Source organism: Curcuma longa, chromosome 11 (assembly GCF_044706935.1).
Source record: "Curcuma longa cultivar G26 ecotype Majalengka, Jawa Barat chromosome 11, ITB_CL_G26_1.1, whole genome shotgun sequence".
NCBI lineage: Eukaryota > Viridiplantae > Streptophyta > Magnoliopsida > Zingiberales > Zingiberaceae > Curcuma > Curcuma longa.
Window position 1 is genome coordinate 11,340,415 of NC_133871.1, and position 13,085 is coordinate 11,353,499.

The following is a 13,085-nucleotide window of genomic DNA, read 5'->3' on the forward strand; positions in this document are numbered from 1 at the left end:
TTGCATTCAATTACCCATAAATATTTGGCATATTAATATTCAAAGTCGGTTGGGTATAAGCTTGCAAGGGTGTCTTTTCTTTAAATATATAAATAAATAAATTATATATATATATATATAGGTATTAAAAATCAAAAGAAAATCACATCGATTGATCAAAGAGAGAGTACATACAAATAATAAAGCATCTTCAATAAGTTCTAGTTGCGAAATCATGCGTGAAGCCACAGTTGCAATATGTAATATACTGCTCAACGACCAACAGCTACTTAAATTTAGACAATATAAAAAATAGATTGGGAATAACATACACTTTTCTAAACAACAATCTTCTCTAACTTGCCTAAAACAATCCACCCCACAGCAATAATTTTCCCGGTTAACATAAATCTCTGTCGCTGGAAGGAACACACAGGAAGCAGTGGATGAACTAAGCATGAGCATCTGCCAACCCAGTGGCAGCAAGTTTTAGCCGCTGAACCTCTGCAGTCAATGCCTCATTTAGAGCTGCACAACAAAGATTGGTTGGAACCACAAATGTCTTGGAACAGGTAGATTAAAACAAACAAACAAACAAAAATCGTTTAGTTTTCCATTTGCAGGATGCAATTGAATAATTTATACATAATCTACCATCTCTTAGTTGTGCCTGTTGTTCCATTGCTTGAAGTCGAAACTTGAGCTCATTGTTCTGATTTGCAAGCCCTGCTGAGCCTCTCTGTAGTGCAACAAAGAGTCTTTTTTAAAGAATATGTATCAAAAGATAATTTTCACATCATGATCAGTGTTGAGAACAAAAAAAGGAATTAAAAAAAAACGACCTGCAACAATGTCAACTGTGCTGATATGGTTGTGGTTTCTGTTTGCAATGCCTGCACCTTATGTTCTAACTCTGCAATGTATCTCATCTTTCGCTCCTTTGATCGCGCAGCAGATTGCCGATTGGCTAATATTCTAGCATTTAAGCATCAATTTAGCATTCATGTCAGTGAAAGATTTTAACAGGGATTGGGAGTAAAACCATTAATTTGGAATTTAACCTTTTGACTCGTTTAGGATCCGCCATGGCCATCTCCATGAGTTTCTCGTTCTCCATGATCTTTTTCATTTCGGGAGCAGTAAATTGACCATTGCCAAACTCCAAGCTAAAGGTGGTCGGTTTCATGACCAAAGAGCTGACTTTAGCAGTGGTCGCCATTAATCCGCCGGAAAGCGGCAACTCCGCCGGCGGTTCCTCAAAGTTAAACTTCCCCATGAAACTATCCATCGAAAGACTCCTGCAATGCCTGGAAGCCGTGGCAGAGCCAGGAACGGCGGCAGCGGTCCGATTCAGCGATCCCAAGGCGCGCAATCCCTTGGCATTGCTGTCGCCCTCGTTGTCGCTGCTGTCGCCGGCGTTGGACTTGCATCCGCTGTCTCTGCTGTGACAGTCCTCGGAGGAATTGAGGGCGTCGAAACCTTCCAAGTCCATGTAGGCGTCGAACAGGTCATCGCCGTCCAATATTCCGAGGTCCTCGCGGTTCTCCGTCTTCATGCCGACGGCCGGCGGTGGGAGGAAGGCGAATGGGACGTCGCAGCTCTGCGAACGCCGGTGGGCCTTGCGAGGAGGAAAGCCGTTACTCGTCAGGGTAGTGACGGGTGCGTTTTGGCGGTCGCCCATGGGGACGACGGAGTCGGAGAGGGAAGCAGCGGGGGAGGAGTCGAAGGAGAAGAAAGGGTGGGAGTGGAAGGCGGCGAAGGGGGATAACTGAGCGGCAGGAGGACGCGGCGGTGGAGCCGGAGGCAGTTGTTTAGAGTCGGAGACGGATGGATGTGGTGGCAGCTGCTGCTGTGGCATCGTCAATTTCCTCCCGACTGGAGTGTTTCAAACCCAAAACGTAGAGAGGTATTTAGAAGAAGGGCAGCCATCGTGTGGGGCCCTGGGCGGCATCGTCGCCGGCGACTACGAAGATGGGACGTCTCGTTTCAACGTGCTTGCACTCTGCTCTTGGACTCGGTGCGTGCGTGCGTCTGAATTCTATACAACGTAAGGGGGGTGGAACTCACATTGCTCGACGTGCCTTCTTCTTCACTTCCTTAACTACATCCCATTTGGCATTTGGGGAGGTGGGCAGATCAGAGCTTTGACTGATAATGAATTAGCAGAAAAATAAAATCTGTTTAGCTAGTTTATATTATGAATATCAGACTCTTCACAATTTGGCTGCTCCATTAATTCAACCTAGAAGAGATTCAACAAAGTCTGGGTCAGCTTGGAAATAGCAAATCTCTAGGGCCTGATGGCCTAAGCTCAAGTTTTTGATGATCTTCTGAAAAAAAAACAGAGTGTGTAAGTTCAGACTTATTGTTCTGGAGAATACCATTGTTAACTGATTCCATAAGTGTTAGCTAACAGACTACAGTCAGTCATTAAAAGTCTAGTACCTGGAATCAGTATGCTCTTGTTCAAGGTAGAAATACTAAAGATTGTTTGTGGCTGGCGCTGAAGTCGTTGATTTATGCCATAGTCACAAGGCAAGTGTTGTCATGTTGAAGCTAGATTCTGAGAAAGCGTACAAGACGGATGAAATTAATTGAACTTCTATTATATTTTGGTAAAGCATCAGTACTGATTCAAGGAGAAGTGGGGAAGTTGTTTAGGAATAAAAGAGGGGCGAAACAAGGTAATCCTCTATCTCCTTCACTCTTCAATATTCTTAATTACAAATAAGTGGTTTTGATAAAATTCTGTTCTCGGTCAATCTCTTGTTATCGATCCATTTTCAAGAGCTTCTATCAAGCATGGTTTTGGGTTCTGTGGAAGGAAAGGAATCATAATCTTTGATAAAGAACCTCTGCAACTAGCCCGAGAGCTTTTTGGTAATCTGGGAACGCTTGGCTTCAGTATGGGTTGTTAGATGCAAGAAGAAGTTATAACAGACTGTCAGAATGAATTTGATGAGGGTGAGAAAAGTTAGATCATCAATAATAATTTTAAGATGATATTAATTATGATGATGAAAATTATGGATCCATATTCTTGAATGCTTAAGCCTTAGTTGGAGGAGGAGACATTGATGACATGCATGGAAGCAGAATGACTTCCTGTGCAAAAAAAGTATATCCTTACCAAGCTGAATGATAGGAAGAGGACAAAGGCTTTGCAGGATCGGAGTTGCTAGATGAAAACCCCAAACAATTCCAAATCTAACGCCATCACTATTCAAAGAATGCAGCAGGATAGTCAACCTTAGATCCTTCGTACCCCCTTCCCACCAGGCAAATGATGTTGACCTAATCCATCCACGCACCAGAGCACTACCGCTGCTGTTCCTAGATCTTTATAACACATGCTCTATTTAATTAAACCTGCAGTAACGTTTAAATTCATATATATACTAATTAATCACCCACTGTCGTTCTCAAGAGCTGAGAGAACCAGCTCATTGCAAGCAGATCTAGATCATCGCTATTCCGCGTCTATTCCGAAGCCAGCTCTTACTGCACTCATTCCCGCGATATCACCACGCTTAACCTTCTTACAAGGCCTCCTTTAAATCTTTCATCTTTCAGCCATGCATCCCTCCACCAACAAGTTCAAAGATCGACCCCTTACTTTGAGCCCGCCCATAAAATTAAATGTGAGGATTGCCGTCCGTCACCTAACTAAACCCAATGGATGATTACTATCCGCACGTGCGAAATCCCCACGTGTCGTCGTCCCCACTGAGAATAGTATTACAGCACCAACCGAGCTCCGCCAGTGCGACGACCGCGCCCATGGGCATCAAGCACGACGGAGAGGGCGACGCACGCCGCCGGAGCTTCCGCGGCGTCCGAAAGCGGAGCGGCAAGTGGGTTTCGGAGATACGTGAGCCGGGGAAGGCAAGCCGCATCTGGCTCGGCACTTACCCGGCGCCGGAGATGGCGGCCGTGGCGTACGACGTGGCGGCGCACGCGCTGCGAGGCGCGGACGCGGTGCTCAACTTCCCCGAGGAGATATCGGGCGCGCACTGCGCCGGCTTCGCTGTCGCCTGCGTCCATCCGGGCCGCGGCCGCCGAGGCGGCGGCGGCAGCTGCTGCGCTGCGCCAGAGGTCGCCGGCGGCCGAGACAGAAGGCCAGCGGTACATGGACGAGGAGGAGATGTTCGACATGCCTGGCCTGCTGATGAACATGGCGGAGGGGATGATGATGAGCCCACCGAGGCTGAGTCCGAACGCGGCAGACGAGGCGCCGGGGATGTTCGACGATGAGTCTCTGTGGAGCTATCCATGACCAGTTGACCACATCAACCACCAGTTATGGGTCAGTCAGACGTAATATTTAAGTATCTAAGTATATATGTTTTCTATTTTTGATCGGGTGAGTATATATATGTATTTAACTATTATGCAAATTATTTTTTTTTTTGCACAATTTTTTTCTTCTTCTTCTCAGAGTATTGAATATTTACACTAATTCCACTTTATAAGCAAACAGATATAAACAAATAGAATAAGAGGATGCAGTAGCCACAACAATAAGAACGTGATCTAGAAGAAGATGTGGCTTAGAATATATATATATATATATATATATCCAAAATTAATTAATTAATAAAGCATTTTATAATTTCGGCCGTTTTTTAAGAATACAAATTCGATCCTCTTTCTTTTGACACCCCAAAGATTGTGATTGACCTGACGGGATCGCCCGGTTGATCCACACACAAACAAGCCGCATGAATTAAGAAGGAAGGAAAAGAGACATGGAATATCACTATTGTAGAAGTTTCTCTGCAATATTTGTCAATTAATTAGCTAGAGGATATATAATTTAAAAGTTCGTTCTAAAATTTTATGTTTCTTCTGTAAAAAGGTGGATCCGCCACCTTAGCGGCCCAACGACCATCTGTGAAAAGGTAAATCGAGAAAGTGTGGTTACGACGCATGGAGGGTATTGCCTGGCTTCGACAGGATTCGAACTCTTACCCTCTTCTGCAAGTCTGCTGCGTCGTAACCAACTCACCTATGTCCCGAGGGCAAAATTTTATGTTTCAAACTTTACCAATTAGGTGTAAATTTCAACTAGTCATATTTAATCATTTTAATTTAACCAAAGACACTTGAGAATTTAGGGTTCATCATATAAAGTCATTAATTATTTTATATCATTAATTTAACATTTATTATTTTTTATAGAGTGTAAATATATTTTATAAACTTTGATTGAGTATATAATTTATTAATATATGTTTATCCAATGGCCAATCAACTATCCAAATCCTTATTTCAAAATAAAATTGGCATAAAAGAAGACAGAGCTAGCAGATTGATTATTATATTGAACGTTTGAACAATTGCTAAGGTCAGATTCAAAATGCCTTAAGGACTCTCATAGCTGACAAATTCGAAAGACAATTAATGGCCGAGAAAGAATAACGCAATTAGTAAGCAATGCTAGCTTTTAATTTGCAGCTGCCATACATACACGTTTGTGACAAAGGAGAAACAATCACATTGATTAATTTGTGATATGACTGAAAAACGATTGCTAAAATTCTTGCAGTTCAAATTGAGAAAAAAAACTAGCTAGGTAAGAAAAATTGAAAATGATTGTCCTATATATATATATATATCATTACAACAAAATTCAACCATTTGATCTAGTCAAATTAATAAAAAATACTGGCGTTAGTTTGTAAAGAGAAAGAAAAAAAAAACCAACAGACAAAAAGGTGATTCTTGTAAGTTGTAAGCTTGAAAATGGAAGCTAAGCCAGAAAGGGAACACACATTCATAAAGGGCGAGGGCCTGGTGGAAAGAGATCCACGTCTGCCGCCACGACAAAAAGAATGCATCAAATCTACTCCAAGATCTCCATGTTTCAGGCTGACCAACTTATGAAACCAACATCAATATTATATCCACGTCTGCACGCATCATTTGACTCCCTGATTCAATGTATCATATATATAACTGTATAAAGAGCACCTTTAATTATTGATTAAGAATTAATGTTGGCTGAATTTTTTATTGGATGGTGCCTGGTGCTCATTGTGTAATGAGTTAATTAACAGATGCATGCAGTTCCACGTTGCCATTGTAAACTAATTAAGCTGGTTCCAGGAAGCTTAGTTAAAGAGTACTAAAGAGGGAGCTAGATGGCATGCATCATGTCATGGAGAGGTGGGGCGGATGCTGCGGGAGCCACAGCGGCGGTGGTTGGAAGTCGGCGCCGCAATTCGCAGTACCACTCACAGACCGAAAGGCTCCTGTGGAGATATAATGGTCGGATTCTGAAAGCTGCTGCTGCGCTTATTATTAGTTCACACGTACATATCTATATATAGATCGCGGTCCATGTTAATTAAGAGACGACAGACACGTGGACATGCTGTGTGTCAGTATGCACGTACGCACGTCTTAATTTCTTTCCTCTCCCACGAGGACATGAAAAACACTTCATTTTTCCGGCACAAGGAAGGAGATCGATCACAAGCAAGTATCAAGGAAAGTAACAGGGATGAGGTTTTGATAACTGATGTAAATGAGTGTACAAGGGCTTAATTCATGGGTGCTGAAATATATATGTAATCCACTCAATGGTCGATATGGAGAGACTTTACTGAGGAACACCTTCCCTAGTAACCCTCAGTGGTTTGAAATTGTACAAGCATTAAGGGTTGTTAGTTTTATACAATTAATGAAATTGTTAACTGGTACAATAAGGAGGGAAAGGATGTACTCATGATAAAATTGGATTAATGAAAAAGATTATTTTGGGATGCTTAATTAATTAGGACAACTTGATAGCCGTATTGAAATTCTTGGGCTTTTTCCCACTAGATGCAATGGTGTGATCAATGGTGAGTGAGGTTGAGCTTTAGTTTAGACATCAAGGGCATGTGACACTATAGTTTTGATGAAGACTGATGAGAAGGAACGAAAACATGCAAAGGTTATCCTAGCTGTTTCTCATTCAGTACTGGTATAAAACTCAACTATATATGGGAAATAAGTTTGTCGTACTTAAGCTGAGAGGAAGACAAGGTGTTCTGCTATATAACTGTAAGATCTTTAGTTGCACAAGCTAGGAATTCCCAATGAGTTACCTTTTCAACTGGCAATTAGAAGACAAGATGAAGTACTACATTTAAAAGCTACAGTTGACAAAGTATCAAACAGACTGGAAGACTATGATGCCATCAATTGGGTGGGCTGGGTAGTAGACTAACAGTACTGATAAATAGTGTAGGGATGTCTAGCTACTTAATACCCATCTAGGTGATCAAGCTAAGGCCACTGAGAAGATGAGAAGGAAGTTTCAATGACAAGGAAGAGCTATTCTTGCTGTATATATGCAATACAAATAGTACCCAACACAAAGACAGGAGGTGGCCCTAGGCTTTGTAAATATGGAAAACCACAAACTTACCTTACTGTCTATGCTCTTGGTGGTGGAGATTAGCTGACCCGATGGAGAAGGCATGATGGAAAACCATTGTGATGTATAAATAATTCAACGAAACTCACTTGAGAAGATTAAATACATATGGGGATTTTGTTGCTTATAGACTGAGATTCAAGGTAGGGGAGGACGTATCGTTCTGGTTTGGAAGATGGTAGAGAAACAAGCTATTGCCTTCAGCAGCATACAATGCAGCTATGTGACAAAAAATCACTATCTCAAAGATATGGAAGAAAAGACATACATATTTTAAGAGTATGTTTACATACACATCTGAAATAATTGAAAATATACTTATTAGAATGCCAAGATAGATCCATACACATTTTAAGTACTTAACCGATGTCTGGAGAAAGTATATATAATTAATTTTAAGAGTTCACTCCATTAGTGGGTTAAACTATCACTTGGTCTTCTTCTTGATCTCTCACTTGGCATCCTTATCCTCCTTTAAGTTGAAATCCCTTTTCCCTTTCTCTTCCTTCTCCTTCCAGCCCTGTTGAACTCTTCATGTTCTGTTCTTTTAACTTTCAGCAGCACCAAACTTCTTATTAAAAGCTTGTTTGCCTCTAAAACTCTTTTCTTATTAATTTTCTCCCTTCGATTCTACTTTCCTTCTTCCTATGACTTTTCTCTGTTTTTCTTCCTGTTTCTTTTTCATTCCCATTCACAAGGCCACCACTGCAACTAGTTCTGTCTTTCTCTTGCCACAAGAGGAGGTATTCCAAATGAATGTAGCGATAAAGACAGCACTGTTCAACTGCTCCTTTGCTAACTTTTATTCAAGGCCACCCACAGTGGATGTACAATTGCTTTGCTGTAGTCAATTCTATGATCTAATTCAATGGGTTGATCTCACAGTTTGACCATACGGGCTTTCAAGGCAATTGGAGATCCAGTAGGAGCAAAAATACCTTGCCTTTATCATTCGCTCACTGTTCGTGTCTAGTGACCGATGCTACAGGGAAACCCAATGCATTAATAGCAAACCACGTGCCCTGTTATGGGAATGAACACAGATAATTATACTCAAACAAGAAAATAAAGGCAAAAAATGAATCTTAATCAGAAACTCAAGCCAAAACCATTATTCAACCGAGTTAAAATGTTTCATTCCAGTGCTAATGGGAAGGTCATCTTGAATATCTACACAATGGACCAAGAAACACTTTTTCAATGTTTTTTGTTTCATGCCACAAAAATGCCCTGTGCGTTGTCACTTAAATGTCAGAGAACACTCTGCCTACAAATATCACGATCTTGTATTTACCATTGTTGCCAGGTGACAACTAAGACCTGAACCTTTATATGCCTTTCCACTCGTGATCACAATCATATACTAATTATTAAACCCACCACCCACCCTTGCATTTGATATATATGATGCTTGCAGGCTTTGGTGATGATGGAGGTCCATTAAATATGAATAACGGCCACTATCTCACATTTAATGCATTTAACTGAAGGTTTGATCCAGTTGTGTTGGCATGGGTGCAGAACAGAACTGAAGGTTTGGAGGTCTTAAATGCAGCCATCCTCCTTCCTCTTCAACCTTGAACCTAATGGTAACTTTTACACTTGCACCTTGTGGCAATTAACTATGTCTGAGATCATTTGTTTTGTAGAAACCCTTGGACCAACTAAGCAAACCTCAGCAGCAGTTAAAGGGGAATTATATACATACCACTGCACACCGCGACATTAAGCTGACATTACTCGGAGCTGCAGAACAAACTATCCAGCCAAACGCCCGTCCACACAGACTAGCTCGTTAACCGAAGCCAAGCCAAGGAGCGAATCGCCTGCCCACGCCTCACTGAATCCACACCTTTTTTCAACCACAGACAGAGACAAAACCAGAGCTGATCGAGTCTGCAGAGCAAACCGGGAATTCCTCCGCTTGCTGCACTGCTCACGTGAAGGTGATGCCATAGGCGAGGAGGCGAAGCAGCGACCGGGCCGCGCTCAGCTCAGCTCAGCTGAGTGCAGTGGTACTGCCGACACAGCGGAGAAAAACCAAGCGATGGAGTCGTGTATCAGCAGGTCAGATCAGGTCCAGGCAGGCAGGCAGGGACGTCCCCGTACTTTCACGGGGTAGCCTTGCCACATCATGAATTTTGGTACCACCACCATCACGTTATTATTTTTTACTACAAAATTTACTATAGAACGGAATGGAATGGAATGGAATAGAGTGAATTGTGAAGGGAATCAGGTGTAATTACGAATAATTGTATATAAATAGGGCCGAGGCGATGGCCCCTTGGAGCAGCCAGCAGTAGTCTCTTCTCTTTGACTCCGTGTTTCGTACGCGTTTTCTCTTCCAGTCTCAGCTTCCTTTTCCTTGCTGGGGCTTGGGGGCTGGTTTACCGCTCTTTGGCTGCCTTAGTTGCGGTTTCCTTGCTTGCTGCGGCTTTGGGGTTGGTTTCCCGCTCTTTGGTGGTCTTAGTTGCGGGTTTGAGTGAGGAATGGGGGAGTCACCGCGGGCGACGGAGCAGTGAGTGGATGGGGCGCGCCACCAGGTGGTTGCGGGGACTTCTCGGCGGGAAGAAGAGCGGCGTCGGCGAGCTCCCGGCGGAGCACAAGGAGAAGCGCAGATGGGGCTTCGGCAAGTCCTTCCGGGAGAAGGAGCGGCCGCAGCTGCAGCAGCAGCAGCAGAAACGGGGAGAGCCTCCGTCGCCGGCGGTATCCGAGGAACGGAAAGGATCGTATAGAGAGAGGCGACTGCCGTACGAACGGGTGGTGATGGACGAGGAGAATCAGAATAAGCGGGCGATCGCCGTCGCGGCGGCCACGGCGGTGGTGGCGGAAGCAGCGGTGGCCGCTGCGCAGGCGGCTGCCGTGGTGGTGAGGCTGACCAGCAGCGGACACACGGCGGCGGGTATCGCCGCTGGGAAGCAGGAGGCGGCGGCGATCAAGATCCAGTCCGCATTTCGCGGTTATCTGGTTAGCTTCTTCCTTCAAAAAAAAAAAAACAGTGAAAATAGCTCCAAATTCAAGCTAGAAACATAACCAAATTTGTTCTTCATTTTATATCCTTAATTTTCTTAACTGCCAAGCTTGATATGAAGCATGGATTGGCCATGATGAACATCCAGATTCAACTTTTTACCAGATTTAAGTCGGTGAAACACAACAATCAATCCTTTGGAAGTTTCTGTGCCACACCCGTTGGAGCTGCGTGGTTCCAATCGCCCCTGTCATCTCAAAGTTGCCATCTTTGCAGATTGTAGGCCCTATACTACCGCTTCCCTTTACCTTCTTGCCATCTCCCTTCCTTCCCGTTACATCATTCAATTAACTGGCTTGAATCAATTCCTCGACGCAGTGTACATCTCTACATTCTACCAAGAAGTTAGAAGACGAGACGCGGTGATGATGCGGCATTAATGGACGTATCTCTCTCTGGTCATAGATCCACAGTCTTCCTCTCTGCTTCCTTCTCATTCCTTTTCTAGCTTGTCCTTTTGCTCTCATTTGTTGCTAGTGAAACGCCCACAAAAAAGATGGCGCTTTCTCGTGTTAGAAATGTCCACTCGACTCCGTGAATCCTACGGACCACAGCCTAAGATATAGAAACTAGTTCGAGAATTGGTTCCCAAAGGCTATAGATCATTACTCCTTTTACCACGCATTTACTTCGTTACTCTTTGCTTAACGAAATAGCAATTGCAACTGGTGAGTGACTGAGTGGTATTTCGTGAAGGCGAGAAGAGCACTGAAGGCATTGAGGGGGCTGGTGAAGCTTCAGGCGTTGGTCAGAGGCAACATTGTTAGGAAACAGGCGGCTGAAACACTGCGATGCATGCAGGCACTGGTGCGGGTTCAAGCTCGAGCACGGGCATCCCGAGCCATCGGCTCTGAGACTAGTGCAAGTGACAAACGCCCTCGAACTCATGCTGTAAGTTGATTTGTTTCTCTCCGACCGCGAAGCATACAGAGAGACTCATTGCTAACACTTCATTCTGAATAGGGCCTTCCACCTGTCGATGCGTATGAACAAGCTGTTCGAGCAAATGGTACCAAATCTGATAATCCTTGCACTCTGAAGGTAAATTTTAGTCATGTGTGTTGAATCCTACTCATTAATCATTTACAAGTCGATTTTTAAGTTCGTTTTCGTTCATGCTTGTTTGATGCACATGCAGAGGAGTTCCTCCAAGTCCACTCGAATGGAAACGGTTGATTCTGACAGAGCAAGCACTACTGCCGCATGGAACTGGCTGGATCGATGGATGGAGGAGAGGTATTGGGACAGCCGAGAAGCGGTCCGGAAGGCAGGAAGTTTCGTGTCGACGGACGATGAGAAAAATGCCAAGATCTTGGAAGTAGACCCCGGCAAGCCGCAACATTCCGGCCACAAGAAGCATCATCAGCACCAATTCTCCAACTTAACTCCAGATCACAACAGCCATAGCTTCACTACTGCAGCGGAGTCGCCATCAAAGCACTCCAGCGTCCAACACTCCGTCCCTAGCCCAGCCTCTGTGGACGTACACCAATGCCTCGGCTCCTTGATGTTCCCTGTCGAGATCATGGACTACGGCGAAAGCCCGCAGTTCTTCTCCGCCTCATCCAGGCATGGCAACTCAAGGAAGGGTCCCTTCACACCTTCAAAGAGCGAGTGCACGCAGAGCTTGTTCAGTGGTTACTCAGACTACCCGAACTACATGGCAAACACGGAGTCTTCCAAGGCCAAAGTACGGTCGCAGAGCGCGCCAAAGCAGCGTCCTGAGCTGGAAAAAACAGGTTCGACCAAGAGGTCATCGGCTCATGGATACGGACAACCCGCGGCAGGTGCATTAGCTCACAGATCGTCTTCCCTGCATGCCAAGTTTGCGAACAAGGCCTACCCTGGTTCAGGGAGGTTGGATAGGTTAGGAATGCCATTGAGAATTTGAAGTGGTGCTGAACCTGGAAGAAATACTACGTGTTGCTGTTTTTTTAGTTCTTAAATTTCTACTCGTTTCTTCGAATGCTGCAATGAGCGAATCTGACGACTCGAATTAACGTCTTGCAACTGGAACAGACTGTCATGTATCTAATGCTAGTCTTCTTCTTCTTCTTTACTTTCTTCAATGCTTCATTCATGTTAACTCGAAGCGAAGATCTCGAAGAACCATGAATTAAATGGCGTGCCAAAACAGGTTGGGGAAATGAATGCTGTCGGTGGGGAGTGCCGTGCATGCGACGTTCTGTCTATGATCGAGGCATTAATTCAAGGCGATGCTCCCTGCTCGTGACGTTCCGATACAGAGGCTTCAGTTCTCCCAGGATTTTGCTTCTAGTTTAAATTTGTTTATTAAAAATCTTATTGAATTTAAGGTAAGTGTATTGAGGTTTCGAGGTCGTTTGGGCTGAGATTTGTTTCTTTATTAATTAGATAGAAGAATCTCAAAAGAGATGTTCATTACATGTGCCCCTAAGTGACAAGAGCAACCTCATGGTTTGTATCAATCGTTCCAGCTTCTTTCTTGTTCCCTGAAGATAAAGAATAGGTAGGTTCCATTTTCTGCCACTTCATCAACTTGTTAATTTCAAACATAAATCAAAATGATTCTTCATTTATTAAATTATGTTTATTATACTAATCGATAATTCTGTCAGATAGGTGAATTCCGAGAGCCATTTGGATTGTGACAGGTCACAACTTTCT

The 13,085-nt window shown here is 43.8% G+C and overlaps 3 protein-coding genes across 3 annotated transcripts; 2 read left to right on the forward strand and 1 right to left on the reverse strand.

Moving 5' to 3' along the window:
• Positions 1 to 430: 430 nt before the first annotated feature.
• LOC141838665 (bZIP transcription factor 29-like) lies at positions 431 to 1,837 on the reverse strand. Its single transcript, XM_074726205.1, has 4 exons — positions 1,041 to 1,837; positions 822 to 954; positions 634 to 718; positions 431 to 507 (listed from the first exon to the last, which is right to left on the reverse strand). The coding sequence occupies exons 1-4, from the start codon at positions 1,835 to 1,837 to the stop codon at positions 431 to 433; spliced, it is 1,092 nt and encodes a 363-aa protein (XP_074582306.1).
• Positions 1,838 to 3,570: 1,733 nt separating this feature from the next.
• On the forward strand, positions 3,571 to 4,396 carry LOC141838666 (ethylene-responsive transcription factor ERF024-like). The gene is given in 2 exon segments (XM_074726206.1): positions 3,571 to 3,984; positions 3,986 to 4,396. Coding segments are annotated over 2 exon segments (600 nt in total). The 5' UTR covers positions 3,571 to 3,654; the 3' UTR covers positions 4,256 to 4,396.
• Positions 4,397 to 9,685: 5,289 nt separating this feature from the next.
• On the forward strand, positions 9,686 to 12,842 carry LOC141838664 (protein IQ-DOMAIN 22-like). Its single transcript, XM_074726204.1, has 4 exons — positions 9,686 to 10,375; positions 11,136 to 11,330; positions 11,403 to 11,480; positions 11,578 to 12,842. The coding sequence occupies exons 1-4, from the start codon at positions 9,935 to 9,937 to the stop codon at positions 12,328 to 12,330; spliced, it is 1,467 nt and encodes a 488-aa protein (XP_074582305.1). The 5' UTR covers positions 9,686 to 9,934; the 3' UTR covers positions 12,331 to 12,842.
• Positions 12,843 to 13,085: the final 243 nt, after the last annotated feature.